This window comes from Lepisosteus oculatus, chromosome 2 (assembly GCF_040954835.1).
Source record: "Lepisosteus oculatus isolate fLepOcu1 chromosome 2, fLepOcu1.hap2, whole genome shotgun sequence".
NCBI lineage: Eukaryota > Metazoa > Chordata > Actinopteri > Semionotiformes > Lepisosteidae > Lepisosteus > Lepisosteus oculatus.
This window is the reverse complement of record NC_090697.1, coordinates 44,075,604-44,093,641: the sequence shown is the minus strand read 5'-3', so window position 1 is coordinate 44,093,641 and position 18,038 is coordinate 44,075,604. Positions and strand designations below refer to the sequence as shown.

The window sequence follows — 18,038 nt, the reverse complement described above, 5'->3', positions numbered from 1 at the left end:
GTCTCCCATCCAGGTACTGACCAGGCTCACACCTGCTTAGCTTCAGTGGGTTGCCAGTTGTGAGTTGCAGGGTGATATGGCTGCTGGCTGCTGGTAAGCTTCATATACACAGTAGTATGGGCTCATCCAATTACTACTGCATAAGAAGCAGAAATGTTACTACAAAGTTAAGAGACAACTACAGATATTGTACCAATATCAGCATTTCTATACATGCTGTTTCTGAACCTTTATAATAATGAAGACAGAGTAGCAGTGATCAGAGAAACCAAGATATGTCATACGCAAGCTGATTCATTAAGCATCACACACGCCCTCCCTGACTTACACAGCTTTCCTTTTAAAATGAGAACACAATAAGCTGCCACCACACCTTGACAACTTCCCCATCAAAGGTTCACTGCATGTTATCAAAAACTTTTCCATTTCTGTTCAAAGATAACAATATTCTAGCAAATATAGCATTAGAATGAAGAAGAATTAATATGTTTTCACTCCTGCATTATTAGTGAAAATTTATTTTATTTTTTTGCGGGGGGTGATCATCTCTGGATAAAGGCATAATATTGTTTACAGATCTGGGTAAAAGGATGATTATAAGAAATTGTATAATAACCAATACAGACTGACATATTTCTGTATGTTGTTCGTATATAATGCCTATTTACTGTATAAGGGCAAGGAAGAGGAAATTTTGCCAAAGAGAAATTTTCAAATAAGCATACTGATTATAGTAGTTTCTCGGGCCCAACCTTTCCTTCACAATCCCTACAAGCAGTTCTGTGTAAATGTGTGCAGTTCTTTTAAGAATCACCTTGTCTGATGATGATCATGGGTGGTTCATGGGTAAAGCATGAAAGTGTGAAATGACCAAACCGATATCTAGATTTAAACTCTGTTAAAACCCTGCATCTGATAAGATGAACAGAAGGACTCCTGAATCCAAGCTATTCCACTGTTCAAACAGGTCTGAACAGCAAAAGAATAGAAGAAGTACATTGTCAACTGTTAAAAGAAACTGAACCTATGAGTTTTACATGAGCTAGCATGAAAAAAAAAACATTTCAAATAAAAAAATGAAACAAATGGAGCCATGGGATATGAATAAGATAGCAGCTTACTGTATTTGTATACATTTTACTTACATTTAACTTACCAGTGAGAGTGATTACAAATCTCTGTGTGGAGAAAATTAAAACGTTACTGAGCAATAATTAAAATAAGAGGTTGCACATCTTTATTACAGATTAGTGTTGACCACTTATAGCACCCTCCATACAGTATGTACTGTACCTGTGATAAACAGTCACTACAAGTTAATTTTGCAAGGGAAAAGCAGAGGTGTACACAAAGATTTCCCATCACTTATGATGTGAAAAGCAGGACTAAATATATCAAAAGCATACTTATAAAAATAACAACAAAAATTTAAAATGCCTAAAGTTCAAATTTATCCATATTTTGTAAATATGATGACAACAAATGTTTCAGCTTTAATCCTCTAATGTTTGTAGTTCTGTGGTACTCTAACAAATCCTCAGATGTTTTACATAAACCTCTAGAAGTTTCTTATTCTAGTATTTGTGTAATACACATCAACATACTAAACATGAAAATACTCATGGTTTGTAGTTTTCTATCTTACATATGTAAATATTCAATATATTTTGATAACATTTGTGTAAACCATTCTTTTTTAGGTCCTGCACCATTTAATTATTTCTGAAAGGATTGAGTGATGATCACATTTTCTTCTTCAGAAATCTAAGGAATTTCAAGGAAAAAATTAACTCCTTTGTTATGTTTACAGGTCACTAAATGGTTATTTGAGCTACGGTAGAGGTTTATCACCTCTAAAAGTAGACTAACAATTCTGACAAAGATAACCTATTCAGTGAAAGTCTGTATTACGTTGCCTGTGGGTTTCTTATTATCAGTCATATTGTGGCTGTTTCTACCACAAGAAGTATGTTTACTTTACTACTTCTAGTTTTATGAACCTAATAATTGCAACTAATATTTCTTGACATGACAGACACGTTCTATTTCAGCCATGATTGATGTGATTATTGGAGATGATTGATTTTTACCTTTCTATAGTGAGTAAACAATTCACACATGGCAACGAAAGTCACTGCTCACCGCCCTTTAAATTAAAACAGGCCTTGTACTGATAGTGCTGTGTACAACATCATTTGTTTCAGAGGAGCTTCTATCTTGACAAGATAAAACGCAAAAACTTGTGAAAGATGTATTATGCCTTATTGTAAGGTGGTTTCCCTGGATCCAGCTGCTGCACATAGAAACGCATAAAACCACACACGTCTCGATATCAGATGAATTCATCGTTTATTTTTCTTTCTTAAGACATTATGTATTACATTTTCAAAGTTCGCGAAAAGTTTAGTCCTCAAGATTGTTAAAGTTACCATTCATTCGGTCGTAACTTTTTATTTATATGTACCGTAGGCGAGGCAGACATTTCAACCAGACGTCTGCCGGCTATAGTCTAAGAACACTGTAGGAGATCATTAGCCGCATGAACTCTTCGTCTTCTTTGTGTTCTGGTCTCCCTATTCACTTTCATTTATTTATTTAAATTATTCTCTCGAGCTCCACGGATGTTGTCAGAGCTTGTTGCTGATAGGAGTCGCTGTTGGATTCGCCCCAGCGGTGACAAAACAGGAACCCAGGAACAGGGAGATAGAAATGAATAGAGCACTGTAGGACAGAATGAGTGGGTCAGCCATATTGCAGTACCGCTGACTTCAGCCGAGGGAGGGGAGTTTTCGAGGCTGCGGCTCGTCAGTGATTCTAATAAAATCACACCTGCTTCTGGTAAGATAATTTATTAAGTTATATTCAAGCGAATACTTTACTGTTTTCGTAAAGTCTAGCGGGATGGTGGAGGTTATGTTACACAGCTCTGTTTTGCACTTGTTAGGTTTTCAAAGGAAATCTCTCAACAGGTGTTACAGGGATTATTGTGGGCTGTGGCTAACTGCTGAAGGTTAGGTAAACCAGATTATTTTCTCTCAATTGCTCAACCATTTGGGTAAAAAAATGACGCATCAAGGTTTAAAATATGATGGCTTTTCCTTAAAATGATTGTATTCCTCTTCAGGTGAAGCTCTTAGATTTATCTCGCAGGCTTGATCTGGAGAAAAAAAGTTACGGTATACGTGCCATTTTAAGTAAGACGTTATTTTGAAGGAAAAGTGAAAGAAATCTGTTACTAGTATCTGTCTGTATGTCTGTGCATAAACCTAAATAACTAAATGTACGGATATATCGATACTTACATTTTCTTTCGTATTGAAAATGTATTATTGTAAAGCTGATTTGCTTGTATAGAATATTAAGCACGAACACTTTTTAGTCCTGTAGCTTGTGAATTTCAAGGACGGGATCGAAAGTAACCATTGGTAATCATTTCTCCTGTGAAGTTGCACTTCAGTCTTTCTCCGTACGTGTTGTTACATTGTCAGCAGTGTGTCTATAAAACGCAAGGACGTCGGAGTACTTTCAGTTTTCGCTTAATGTATTTTAAGTTTTCTATCACGGTAGCCCTTACATTTATTAATGGTGGCGATATATTTGGTTGAATTTATTTCTGTGCGTCCAAGGGTCACACCTTTGGAGGTGCTGAGGTAAGTATTTACCAAAAAGGGTGGAGACTGAGCGACCTTTAACTAGTGGTATTGCACACTGTCGGACGTCTTTTTTTCACTTGGGTGAGGCCCGTTTCTAATCAGGAGTTACATACTTAATAATGATTCATAAACGTATATCCCACAGGTTTACCTGATTTTCTGTCACATTACACAAGCTGAACGGAAGAACAGATTTCTTCTGATAGTTTCTGAGGTCTCTCAAACTTATTCCTCTACATTTTTTCAAGAGGAGTATTTCGGAGGAAAAGTCGTCCGCGTTTGGCCCAGAGTATTGAAAGAAAACTTTACTGAACCTCTGGTGGAACACATACAGGGAACCGAATATGCCAAAGCCGGTAAGTACTTTCATTTATCAAACAATACCCTGATGGAACGTATTTTATTACACAAAAAAAAACGAGTTTGTATATCCGTGTATTTAGGATATTCTTCAATGAATGTCATACTCTTTATATTAATATACTAAAGTTTATAGCTTAAATCACGTTCTTTTAACAATGAATTATTTGAAAACAATATTGAAACTCTGCTATATAATAATGTGTATCAAGATGTGTGCAATGTTTAATATGTCTAAATTGAAAAGTATAAAAGAAAAGCAGTTAAACAACTTAATCTTTATAGAAAAAGACTTAAGATAGTTCATCATATTTATTAGACTTTTAGAATAATGTTTGGATATTCTATATTTCTGAGCTGAAAGAGACAAAATAGGTTTGATCGGTGATTTAAAGGACATTTCGAGCCAACACAAGCAAAGGTAAGCTAATTTGCAAATGTGTATGCAAGGCATGAGCAATATTTTATGGAAGGACCAGATGTGTGGCTTTTCTTTGGATTCTGAAGTCCAGTTAAGATCATGTAGCATCTTGCCTTCCACAGTTTATTGCCTTATTATAAAGTATAAATTAATATTATATTTAATGTCATTAATATGTTACTGATATTACATGATTAAAGTTACATTTCAGTATAATATTGCATATACAAATGTTTTTACTTGTTTTTAATAAGGTTCCATAGGTACAGTATATGAGGAATCATTGCTCAGATGTGAATTTCAGGATGCCCTGTTTTTCTTTAAGTAGAGATAAGGATACTGTGTGCTTTGGTTGAAGTATTTCCAGATTAGTTCAACATTCCCTGACAGTTCCTCAGAAAGATTGCAGAGGTTGTTAATACAGGATTGATGTTCAGTGAAACTAGAGCATTCAGGGACTTAACTAAAAACAAGGCTGATCTTTGTTTCATATTCTGTCTGAATCTAGAAATATCTTGTGTTTATCCTCACAAGACATTCTGAAAATAATTAAATGAAAAATAAGTTTATTTTGTTAGATTCTACTCAATTGATTACACCAAGGCTATCCCTATCAGAGTTTAATACTCTTTGTTGTTCAAGTTGCAACAGAGAGCATTTAATGGGTAAATAAAGAACAGTTAAATAAACGTATTTAAATGAATAAGTATGTACTTTCTGTTAGAAGCCTTCAACAAAATGCTTAGTAACGTGATTGACAAATCCATCTGGAGAAAGGAAGAAGAAATGTGTGCGAAAAAGTGGATTTATGTTCTGGCATTGTATCAATCAGAGTGTAATCTCTTATGCTACTAATTCTCCATAAGTAGTTTCAGTAATTAAACTGAGGGATTAATCTCATGCAGTCAAATCAAAACTATTCCACAACTTTTTGCCTTCTATTGGAAAAAGCAGGAATGTGTGCTCATAATTGTTCTTGTCCCAATAATTATATGAAAATAGTTTTAGGTCCAAATGGAGTTTCTGCTTTTTAAAGATGATATGCTAAGCCAACAAGAATATAAATGTAGTGATATTATTTATCAGTAACTTTAGTGTGACCTCTGCCTCTTATTCTTTTGTCCTTAAATTGTCATTTTCTAACATGCGTTGGCATGACAATAGTTGTTGTCAGAGGAGTAATAACCTACAGCACATTTGTCTCATTTATATGCCTTACAGAATGGATTTTGTGTTCTATGCTGTAGTTCCTCACATCTTGAATCACTGATAGCTGTGAGACGTCAACATATCTGTTCCTTATTCAACTGCTTTAATACAATTTGATGTTTTGTTGTCAAAGATGAACTCATTTATAGCCTTTCTTCTCTGTGTGGGCCTGTTTTTTTTCCTCTTTACAATATTAATGATTACATGACATGTAGCACTGCAAGGGCTGTTCTAATACATCCAGATTTATGCTCATACACTAATCAATATTTTTGCTTTTAAGTATGGCTTAGATGATGGTTTTCAGTGGATAATTAAACTTGCATGGATTTATCTACTTTACCTTGTCCATGCAAAATCTTTGTCTTTTAAAAGTGATTTATCGAAAGGCATCGTAGGGTAGAGCTTGGGAGCACTGGATAAATTATTCAGTAATATAGAATATCAGAGTGAGGCTAAAAACCTCTTTCCAAAAGCAAGATTCTGCTCCTGGGTAAGAAAGGTGTAACATCCAATTTATGTTTCTGCTGCAAAAATACTGTCACACTCAGTGTATCAGTATTGATGCTGCTGAAATTTAGAACATAAGAACGTATTTCGAGTACCTGCTGGCACTGGATTAAAAGGTGAGAAAAACCAAGCACAATGATTTAAGAGCATTATGTTTCACTTTCATAACGGGTTTGTTGATGGAACCTGTGATGTGATGGGCAAAACAACCTGCTGCAACACTCCACCTGAAGCACTTTACAGGAAATGGGGACTCCCCTCCACCACCAGTTTGTAGCCCCTAACTGGATGATGTGACAGCAGCAGAAGTGCGCCAGTATGCTCACTACACATCAGGTATCAGTGAGTAGGAGAACAGGGTAATGGAGCCAATACATAGGTGGGGGTTATAGTAAGCCATGAGTGATAAAAAGTAGGGGGGAAAATTTAGTCAGGACAGTGGGGCTAACACTCCTTTCGGGAAACACCCTGGGAGTTTTTTTTTCACTCACCCGTGAGAGTCAAAACCTTGCAGTAGGTATTAAAACATGTTCGCTTATTCAAAAATCATAGCGCCCACATCCTCTTTTTGCACTCCGCATTACATATTGAGTATAAAATGCCAAAAATGCAGAAGCCCATGTAGTTAAAAAAAAATAATAATGTGCTGGTGTGTGTGTATACGTGCAGAGAGGTGTGCTCCTGTGTTACACAATTTTTAGAGGTCACAGGTTAAAACAGGTCATGAGAGAGAAGGGCTCCTCTGGGAATGTCTGTGGCTGGAAGGTAGCAGCAGGAGGTCGATGGGGCAATCAGGGTCCAACCATCCACACTTAACTCCAATGCCGACCAGCAGAATGCTCCCATGACCACCCTGGATCCAGTTAACCATGTGTATGTATCCAATGACAGGACAGTCAGATTCAGAGGCACTGCCTTGTTGATGGCTTGTGAAGCAATATACTGTATCCATCCACTATACTGTATATACATGATTATAATAATCAGGTGTCCCAGGCTGACTTGGCATGGATGACAACTCCCCATGTACCTGTGAAGCGCTTTGAGTGGGGTGTCCAGAAAAGCACTATATAAGTGTAAACTATTATTATTATTATTATTATTATTATTATTATTATTATTATGCAAACCCCTATTGCGCATGCCAGGTAGTGATCGCTTAAATGAAGATCTCCGACTTCAACACACCAGGTTTCTTGCCATACATGACATTTACCTTTTCTTTTCAAAAGCTGCATAACAAAGAAAGAAATGATATCTTAGCCAGAGCTGGCCTAATGTTTATTTTGAACCTGGATTTCCCTTTTAAAAATATAAATTCATGGATAGAAAACATTTGCAAATAGAAGTGCAAATAGTAACGCTGTCACAGTGCTGCAGGTTGTGTTGGAACTAATGTTGGGTTTTAAATAGTATTTCAATGAACCGTTTGTTTATCCTGTTGTCCTAAGCAAAACACCAGAATATCTAAGTGACTTAACGCAAGGTGTGGCTTTAATTTACTGTTGTGTTCAGGTTTTTCTTTGTATCCCAACCCATTGTCGTCATTTGTTTCAATTAATTATTTATTGTAAGGTAATGGTTGGTTCGCTTTTAGGTATGTATAGTGTTCAAATGATCGCACTTGCTTCAGCAGCTGTATGCAGTCTCATGGTAGTTGCTCTGTCTAGGTGAAGGTGCAGCATGATGTGCTTGTGCTCTCCATCTATCCGCTTTCTCACTGGTGCCCTATCCAGGGTGTATCCTGCTTGTACTCAAGGTCTCTGAAATAGCTCCGTGTCCCCAACACGGGGAGGTTTGAATGATGCCAAAAGATGCTGGTATGATTTAGAGTCTTAATTAGGGGTACCTCTGCTTTCTGTGTGAATTGGGAGTTATACTCTTGTTTGCAAATGAGAACTTTGGATGTTTGAAACTGGCTTAATCGGACAGAGTATCTTTTTTCAGTTTCTTTTTCTAAGTAGTTGAAATATGTTAAGGTATTAGAAAAGTTAACTCAAGTCTCAAAACTGTAGGTTATTGCTATATGGCTTTGTATTTAGGAAGTGTTCCCATGGATACTGTGAAACACTGCAAAAGCCAATTTTTACAGCCCCAGGACTCCTTGTTTAGTTAAGGATTGAGTCTTTTATAGTGTGGGGTCAAAATCTTGCATAACTCTTGAGGTTACTGCTGCCTATTTAGTAATGGAATGATCTTTGGCTACCCCTGTGCCCTAAAATATACTCATTAACCACCCTTAAAGCAAGTTCCAACCTGCTCTTTCTCAATTCTGGCCTTGAGGCTGTGATTGAGGTTTTTGCTCATTAACAATGTCATCCTGACGTGGGGTCTTCACTATAAGTGAACATCTTTTTGGATGTGTAGTTGAGCACACTCCTTTTTTTAATATCTAGGATTTTTTGCTTTAAATATGATGTTATGAATATGGTATGGATTTCTAAATAAATGTTTTACAATCTGGATTTCTAGTTAATTAGAATGGTGTTATGATCTGCAAATAGTGGATTTTATGAACAGCTCACTTGTCTGGAATAATTCCATTGAACTTGTACACCTAAACTGTTCGGTTTGCTAATTAGAAATGTTCTTCCAGTCTACACCTTTTAGGAGGGATTCAGACCTAGAGGTGTCCAGTCATAATCTCACAGATGGTGTCTTTGCACCATTGATAGCTCAGTCAGAAATTTCTCAGCTATAATTGTTTTCCAGCATATGAATCCTATATGAATTCATTCATGCTTCTTTCATAATGGAATCTAAAATTGTAGACTTAAATTCTTTTTTTTCTAATTACTTCTTACATATAACCTGTGATCGAAGACTAACTTTGTCAGCTTAATATAATGCATTCTGCTTTATAGCTCAACATTTTAAGTATATGTTCAAAGTTCATTTTTTGAAGCTAATTTTTAACACAGACTAATTAAGGTCTTCTATATGGTTATAACACTTTAGAATATAGTTTTTTACCATCCCAAAAGGCAAACCAGAGAAGAAAAGAGAATACTTAAGATCTTGTCTAAAGAACTGTTGTTACTACTGTAAGTAGCAAATAAGTTAACTCAGCCTTCTTAGTCCATCCAGAGACTTTTGCATCTTGACATCGAATAAACAAATGAACAATTTTTTTCTTTTCCTATAGTAAAAGAAGAAAAATGGCCAGACCCTTGGCTGTTACAATAACCATAAAAATACAAGTCCTCATACTTAACATTTCAACACTTGGAATAATGTGTGAATCACTGCATGATGAATCCAGTTCCTGTGTCTGCTCTTGTCTGATGCCCATCATACAGAAAACAATATGTAATCCCATTGATAAATGTATCTCACAAAAAGTGTAAATGAATCCAGCAAGTAAAAGCAAAACAAGAGAATAATTAAAGGAATACAATCACTGAAACAGCAGAAAAATGAATTGTTGACCAAACATGAACCGATGCCTGAGGAAGTGTACACCACAGATTTATTACGTAATAGTGGGGGGAGAGGCTGACAAAAGAATCGAGGAGGGCTGTGCCCTTTTCTGTGCGGAATCCGGGACGGACTACGTCATTGTTTTCTGGTGCAACGCAGCAAGATCTGAAGAGAGAGAATTGCTAGAACAGGTTACTGTTGTGTGTTAATACACACAAAAAAAAAACATTTTTGAACAAGTTTGTTCTGCAGTGGCGATGGTTCATAGCATTCATTGGATTTCAAACACCGAAAAAGCAGAAAGAGTGAAGCTTAAATGCCTTTCAATCCTGTGTGTCTTGTTACAGCAAACATAAGAAGGGTTACACACAAGAGGATGACATTTGGTCTACCTGGTCTGTTTGGTAGCTAATAGCTAATGGGCTCAAGGATCTCCTCCCAATCATTTCTTAATAGAAGCCAGGGCATCAGCTTCAACAAAAACAGAGCTGGGTAGGTTGTTTCAGACTTCCACAACACATCTTGTGCCCAGGTGTGCGCTTAGTTTTTTTACCTAAATATCGGTTTGAACACCTGTTGCATGTGGGTGTGAATCAGCCAGCTGCTAACAGGTCTGGCAATACAGGAGACTCTGTGGGTACACATTAGAAAGCTGAATAAAAATAAAAACTTGACGAAAAGCGTCTGGAAGCAATTACAAGTACTGTTTTGGTGTTGTTGCAAGCAATATTATGAGAGAGCCTCCATAGTGTCTCACTAACCCACAGTAAATCAGAAGAATTCTTTGGGCAGTTACTTTGCACAGAATCCTTAAAAGCATTAAATCCTTAAGCGTGAGGTCTAGATGCAATGCTTCCGTCAAAATGAATTTCAGCATCGTTCCCCAGGGGAAATTGATTACTTTCTTGTTATTTGTTACGTTGATAAAATATCATTGGAAACAATTGGGACAGAACAATCAATTGTGATTGCAAGCTTAAAGTTGCTGCTACTAAGACCTCATGTCCTAATTCCTGTTCCAAATGTAGAAGAAACCTATTATGTTATGTGCATTCTAATACTCTTGCACATTATCTGAAGCAGTACTTTTGATAGGTTTTAATATACCCATAGATACAGTATAAAAAATGAAGGCATTAAAGAAGGACTTCTAGTGATATGAAATATTTGCTTTTAACTTTGTGCATTTAATTTGTTTGAATATACACTCTGAGTCCTATAGTCAAATCACTTGCAGTAGGTGCTTAGATCTCAGTTATTTTTCCTATAGTGATATATATACTTCTGTTGTAAGGTCTCTGTGTCCAGATGTTTAGTCTGGCAGGCTGTGTATACTGTACATGCACCGTGCTCTTAGGTTGTCTAAGCAGTGGTGGCAGTTTGAATTTTAGCTTACTAACATTTCCATTATGAAATCATTTCCTGTGGCAAGATCTAATAAAGACACGCTCCCTCTCTCTTCGTCTGTTTTTATAAATGAAGGGAGGATGGGATTTTGTATGTTAGGTTTGTGCTATCTTTCCAGTTTCGCCTGTTTATATGAAACAGTGAAATGACTGTGTAGTATCCCTTCAAGGCTTACTGTGTGCACATCTCAGTATGTCGGTAAACATTATTGAAATATTTCCAATAACCTTGTTAAGCCTCAGGTCTCTGGCTGTATATGCATCTTTCTTTAAAAGAGTTGAAAAATGTTGCATGGGCTTGCTTAATCATGTATGGAGGCAAAAATTAAAAGGCTTCAGTTTTGCTTTTGATATAAACTGATCTTTTGTGCACTAGGAAAGTCTTCCACATAATCTTAGTTCTTCATGTCGCATTCAGTCTTTTTCACCATCCACAGTTTCTCTGTGTTTGTGGGTCTTAACCTGCCAATGCAGATGGAAGTCTCTCCATTAATATTCGCAATGTTATAAATGCACGCCCTACTGCCAGAAAGAGACCATTGGGAATGCGAATGTGAAAGGAAGCCTTTGTGTTACTATGTTAATTGACTTTTTTTTCTGGATAAGATTTCCCAGGGGCTGGAATGCTTTCCTGAAGGCCTGCTTATGCTAAGTGTCAGGTTCGATGTGCTGCCTGAGACTGATGAATGCAGCCTTAGCTGTGGGTTTGAAATAACTTTTTACATATTCCTTCATAACGCTGAATTATCACTTAAGTCTGGTGCACAGTGATTTAATTCCGATCAATACTTTTTCCAGTTCTGAAACAGAAACAAAAAGCATAGGTTTAAGGCACTGTTGGTAATTTCTAACATCACTTTTCATTTAGTTTTTTTAGCAAGTACACTGGGCTTCTAGCCTTTTTGATTTTGATGTGAAATTTGTTTGCATAGTCTAAATAACCCTGTTGAACTCTGCTGAGTGAAAATTTTGGGACACCATTGGAAAATACTTTTACTACGTTGCTGAAAAATTAAATTAATGTGGTTAGTTTTATCTGAAGCTGGGCAGTGCCCCCCCCCACACACACACACACTATTACAAATACATTCACAGTAATTTCCCAAAGTTCTTTTTTTAAGAGACGTGTCTTAATCAGTTACAAAAAAAAGAACATGAACTAAAAACCCTGCCTTTCTGGAAATACTTGCCTAAATGTTCAAACAAAAGAGGGTGTATTTTGAGTATTTTCCTTAAATATAGTGTCATTATTAATTAATGTGAAAGAAACTTTCTTTTGTGTGCTGTGTCTATTGAAGAGTTCAGACTTTAGTAAAGAGAGTTATTGTTCTGCTGACATTTGTGGGAATTTGTACAGTTCCCTACTGTCCAAGGTATTGTTTTGTACATTTTCTGATGATATGCTGCTCAGAGGTAGAAGTCAAAGGTAAGAAAAAAAAAATCCTATACTCAGAGGATTGTTGTAGGGGATTTAGAGTGAACTTAAACCAAGAAAATGAAATCCTAAACGGTACTGATAGGGTTAACCCAGGGCCTCTTTCTTTTCTTTGCTTTGAAATAAAGACGCAGGGTCAAAATTGGAAACTTAAAAGATAGTTTGTTTAGGATGTTGAATTGGAAAAGTTTTTTTTTTGCACAAAGATTCTGGGCTATCTGAAACAGGCTTCCCAGCCATTCTGAAAGTCCTTTTAAAGAAATGGCAAGAAGACTGTATATTTAGCTACCAAACCACAAAATAAGCAAGACAGACTTAACGGCTTCTTATTTTCAACCTTGCTTCTGTTCACTCAGATTGCTCCAGTCAATTGTATAAATCGTTACTCACCGGGTCATTACTGAATTTGTTTTCAATTGATGCTTGTGGTGGGAAAAAAAAAAATTAGAGAATAGCTCGGGGTTTGCCAGAATAGTACATAAGAAAAATGTAGGCTGACTGTAGGCTGTCGAAACAGAGAGAGTCCTTTTGGAAAATGATGCAATAAAACGTCAGCCATTATGCGTGCTGTTTCTGAAGGCTAGACTGAGAATGTGAGAGTGCTCTGAATAGACTAATGAATAACGTGGACAGCTCTGTGAAATCGAGACGGACTTCTGAAACTCAAAGTGTAAAAGATCATCCTCTTATCACATGAGAACAAAAGGGGATTTTGTCACATATTAGAAGTGGAACATGTTACAACCCCAGCTACACTGCAGATAAACTTTTTAAGGCATTTTCCTATTTCTTTGCAAGCCAACAGCTGTGTCATGTTCACAAAGAAAGATGGATGGTTACTGATTATAATGATCTCAAAAAGAGGTATTTAAAGCCAAACTACAGTAAAACCACACTTGACCTTCACACAGAAGGACTCAACTGGAGTGATGTCAGCCCACTCATCAGTTGGTGGATTATGTAATAATAAGGCAATAGGGCTCTGCAAAACAGAGGTTGCCTATAAGTTGTTGAATCTGTCATGTGACTGAAAGACAATGTATTACAATGTATCAAAGCTCAAAGAAAACACTTTACTGAGGGTATACAAAGTCTGTGGCATTATGTGCTGGATTTATTGCAGTTGGGTGGTGCTTGTAGATTTTCTGTGAGCATTATGTTAAACTTTACCAAGCTATAATTGTGAAAACATAGTGGATTTTTCAGCTTCTCGATCCAAATATTAATAATAATAACAAACCTCTCTGGTAGTTGCTAAGGGTAACTGGTACATGTGAGAAAAACAGGTTTTGTGGGTTAAAATCTCTTTTGGAAACATTTGTTAATATGGTGGATCCCATTCATCCATGTGATGATGTCACTGTGCAGTCGAGGTTTATTCTACATGGGCTGTTTTCCTGAATGCAGTGAGTGAATATTCTTCACAAATGTGGAAGAGTATTGCAAATTTCTTTACTTCTTATGCAATAAAGAAAAGGGGGTTTGGTTTCAAAATTCAAAATAAAGCAAATGCTATGCACAATCAATGTAAATAAAGTTACTGTTCTTAATATTTAGGGATTCCATTTTTAATTTGAAATGGAAACTCAAGCTGTCTCCTGCCTGTTTGCTTAAAAGCAGACATTAACTGTGCTTGGATTTGCAGGGAAAGAAAAATGAATTATTTTAATTTAAATTTAAAATTATTTTTGTCAGGGATGAAGAGGTGCCTGTTTTTCAGATCTGGGTTTTAGATTCAGACTTTCTATGTAAAAACTTGCATTTTTCTTTAGTGTCTGTATACCATATTGCTTATATAGATTACAAAGTAATGTAAAGTAAGTAATTTTTAGATAATTGATAATGGCAAAGCTAACGGAGTATATCTCTGAATTGTTAGCCCTGCATTTTGCCAGAAATTCTCTAATGACATTCTTCAAAAGATGTGAGCCAATGTGTACTTGTATTGGGTGATTTAAAGTATGGCTATTGATTTACCTTGAACTACACCATAAAGCAGTCCAAAGTCTAGAGAGCAGTTACTGAAGAATGTAATGAAATACTTTTCCCCAGAAAAAGCATCTCAAAAGACCTTATGTCTTCTGATGATTTTTCATTTTGTGTTTATTGAGTATATTATTTTCCAGATTATGGTAATTAAACTGATTTCAATATAAAGTATAATTCTTGTACTTTTTCTACTTCTGTATAACCAGCGGTACTATATGTGTACTACAGTATGAAATAAAACATTTACTATACCTATACTGCAGGTCTTCCTATACTGCAAGCTTAGCTTTCCTTATTCATTTTGCATTGCTAGGATTTTTCTTCATAATTCCAAAATTTGTATGTGGAATTAAAATGTGAGTTGTCCGGTTTATGTACGTTTGTTTAATATGAAAAGCCTTTTACAAACGATCCACTTTGACTTCCTCATTGTGTTTGAGGCTACAGGCCTCTTCATTAATATTAAGTAACATCAGACACATACTGTGTTTTTAATTATTGTGTGTTTGTTATTTTTTAGGTCAATGTCCGAGTCACCACCATGGATGCAGAGCTGGAGTTTGCCATCCAGCCCAACACTACAGGCAAACAGCTCTTTGACCAGGTTTGTTCATACTGTTCAGTGGCTCTTTTCAATTCCTTGGTTTGCCTTATCAGAACCTCATTGTACTCGGGTTGCTGGTATGTATGGCAGTAAATGTTCTTATCTGCTTTTCTTCTCTGGAACATGTCATTCATTTAAAAAATGCTAGTACGGGATGGGTCATTTCCTTTTCTTTTTACAAAAAGGACTTATGCAGGAGAGAAGATATTAGCTGTATCTAAGAAAAAGCAAATATTTAAGAGGCCCTTTTCTTTTCAAATCACAATGAAATGTTAACAAATAGTTTCTAAGGATTGACCTCTGTACTTTTTTTTTTAACACTGGAGCAATGCAAGGCAGACCTTCAATACTGGTGGGGCCAGAAAACCACAGTATGCAGATGCAGTATGCATCTTAAACCTCATTTAGGAAATGTAAGCTTTCATTTTTTTTTATTGAGTTTTCATATTGTACACAAAACCTCATGCCTACCAATTCCTATGTAGGACTGCTTAATCAAATTGAAATGGGTTTTATCAGGAACGTGCAATATTTGGTGTACGATATACTCAGGATTTGTCCAAATAAATCACTTTTAGGTTTAAGTGGCAAATTTCTGATTTGATCAGATTGAAGGAGGTTTTGCACTCTCTTCAAATGTCAAGAATACCAAAAAGGCACAGTGATAGAAATGATAGAAACTTGTTTTGTGTACATAAGAGTAGCTGTCATTTTGCAACAATAAGAACTAGGCAAGAATTTTACTTGTAATTATACTATTGACTGTCATCCTGCTCCTACTGCTGCTTCAGAGGACCGTGTGGCTCATTGTGTGTAAAAGGTTTTATGCGAACAGGGCTATGAGTTCGGAAATTAACCCTTTCCTGAATGACAGTTTTTTTGTATACATTTGTGAAACTGGGATTTCCCTCTGTTTTTTTAATTGAATGTTTCCTTTAGATAAACTGTAAATGCTTTAGTATCTGAAGTATAATGTGCAATATTTACTATGGTATGGATGCACACGATTCTTTGGCTTCCAAAGAAACATCTAGGTTTTTGAAACTCCAACCTTCCGAGCATATGTTTTCTACCTGAGGTGCGTCAGACTGTGACACTGCTCTTTGTGGCATTTTACAGAATTAGACTGTAACTAACCTTGTTGGGTGTGACAAACCTGTTAGAAATGCAATTAACTCCCTTTAATACCCACATATTTGGGGAAACGTGCTTGGGAGTCTTGTATAAAGTTACTCAGAATAAATGTACGTATTCCGTTTTTGTGTACAGTACTAAGAAAAAGAGGTTTTGATGATGAATGCAATGTAGCAGCTGTCTGTGTTTTATTTGGAATGGTTCTCTATTGTTTGAGCACCTTTTTATACAAGATTGGAACATTCAGTGCAGGTTAGTTTGTGCTTATTATACCTGTGGGCTGATGTACAAAGAAACAGGCTCTGGGAACAGATCAGTATTGCCTAGGAACACATTGAAGGTTTTAATACCACTAGAAGGTAGGCCATGCATATGATAGTAAGTATGGTTACTTTTGAAAATAAAAGCTAGTTTATGAGAATGTGAACTTCAGTTTATGGAACAGTTCCATATATGCATTAAGAGGTGAATAGTAGGGAGTGCTTAAGTTTTGTCCCCTCAATTTTTTTTCTTTTATCATTGTAAATATGGGAAATGGTGAAGACACCCACTCTCTGATGCATAAGGCATGCCTTCTTTATAAAATCAGTTTTGTGTATGTCCTAGGTAGCAAGGAGATATTGCATCAATCATAACACCTTAGAAACTCACTCTCAGCCCTACTAAGCCATTCTGTCTCCTGCTACAGCCACACCTAAGGACTTCAACAACTTTGAAGCCTGACTAGGTTAGGCATAACGTGAGGAATGACAGCCTATCCCTTCTGATGCATTCAAAAAATATTTTTAAGTTACAGAGGTCCAATTTCTTTTTTTAAAGGCCTGATAGCCCTCCTTTGTTGTATAATACTACAGTAATTCTCCAGTTGATCTGCTGCACTGATAGGGAATGGAAGATGTCTCAGTAACAGCTTTAATTATATTTTTGTAATAGGAATAGATTACAATACAGTTGCTCTTCTAAATCACTCCATGCCTGAAGAAGCCTAAACATTCTCTTTTCCTTTCAGGATGGCATAAACCTTTACCTGTTCCTCTTCTAAATCACTGTGTGCGTTGCTAATTGAAACATATACGTTTATGTATGCTTGAAACCCTTCATAATTTTGACATAATTTTCCCTATGTGAATTTAGCAGTTGAGAGCCCTTTTCCTGTCCTGATGAATGTTTGTGCTTCACAGAACAGGTTGCACTTGAATTGCAGCAGTTTAGATGAGTGGAATCTTGAGAGCAGTTTTGCTGTCTCGGTTTTGACTGGGTGTGCCAATCCAGAGACCGACCACGGAGCTCTGCATGAGTCAGAGGATACAATAACTAATGTGGTGTAGGAGAAGTGGCATTCTATTTAGAATTGAACTTGGCATAACAGAAATGTTGTAACTTAAAGGTCTGTATTCAGGACATTTTGCAGCGTTAGTCAAGTAACTTTTTATCATTCTGCAAATACCATTAAGGTGGCCTGTTACGACGCAATCAATAATTTTGTTCATTAAGGAGGTGGTTGTCAGCGTTTTAGCTGAATGTGATTGACGTAAAGTCGTTAAATCTGCAGCATGGTGAAGTGACTCATGCCACACCCAAAGTGCTTTACTTTTTTAACAGCGGGGACAGTTATGAGTGTATTTACGAGTATTGCTGAATAAATTTGCGTTAGGTTTTATTTAAGACTTTGTGTTTGCAATTGTGTTTAATGTGCAAATTATGTTTAAAGTGGTTTCTCAATGAAAACATGGCCCCTTCATAACTTAGTTAATGTTTGGTTGCTAAAACAAACTTAAAATAAAGCTAATTTTAAGATCCTGTTATTAATGATATTAAAGTGCACAATGAGCTTTATAGCAACTTTTAGTACAACTTATAATGAAGCAAACAACTAATTGGAGTGAGGAGCTCACAT

General features: G+C 36.3%; 1 protein-coding gene across 3 annotated transcripts in view; it reads left to right on the top strand.

The window, feature by feature from the left end:
- Positions 1-2,698: 2,698 nt before the first annotated feature.
- Positions 2,699-18,038, top strand: part of ezrb (ezrin b) — a 34,100-nt gene continuing 18,760 nt past the window's right edge. Inside the window, exons 1-3 of one of the 3 annotated variants that reach the window (XM_006625919.3) lie at positions 2,699-2,838; positions 3,902-4,009; positions 14,924-15,007. In XM_006625919.3, coding sequence (XP_006625982.2) covers positions 3,998-4,009; positions 14,924-15,007 — 96 coding nt within the window. In that variant the 5' untranslated portion in view covers positions 2,699-2,838; positions 3,902-3,997. Of the gene's footprint in view, positions 2,839-2,923; positions 3,016-3,548; positions 3,651-3,901; positions 4,010-14,923; positions 15,008-18,038 lie in introns of those variants that run through there. The other 2 variants (XM_015350983.2, XM_015350991.2) reach the window with 2 other exon arrangements.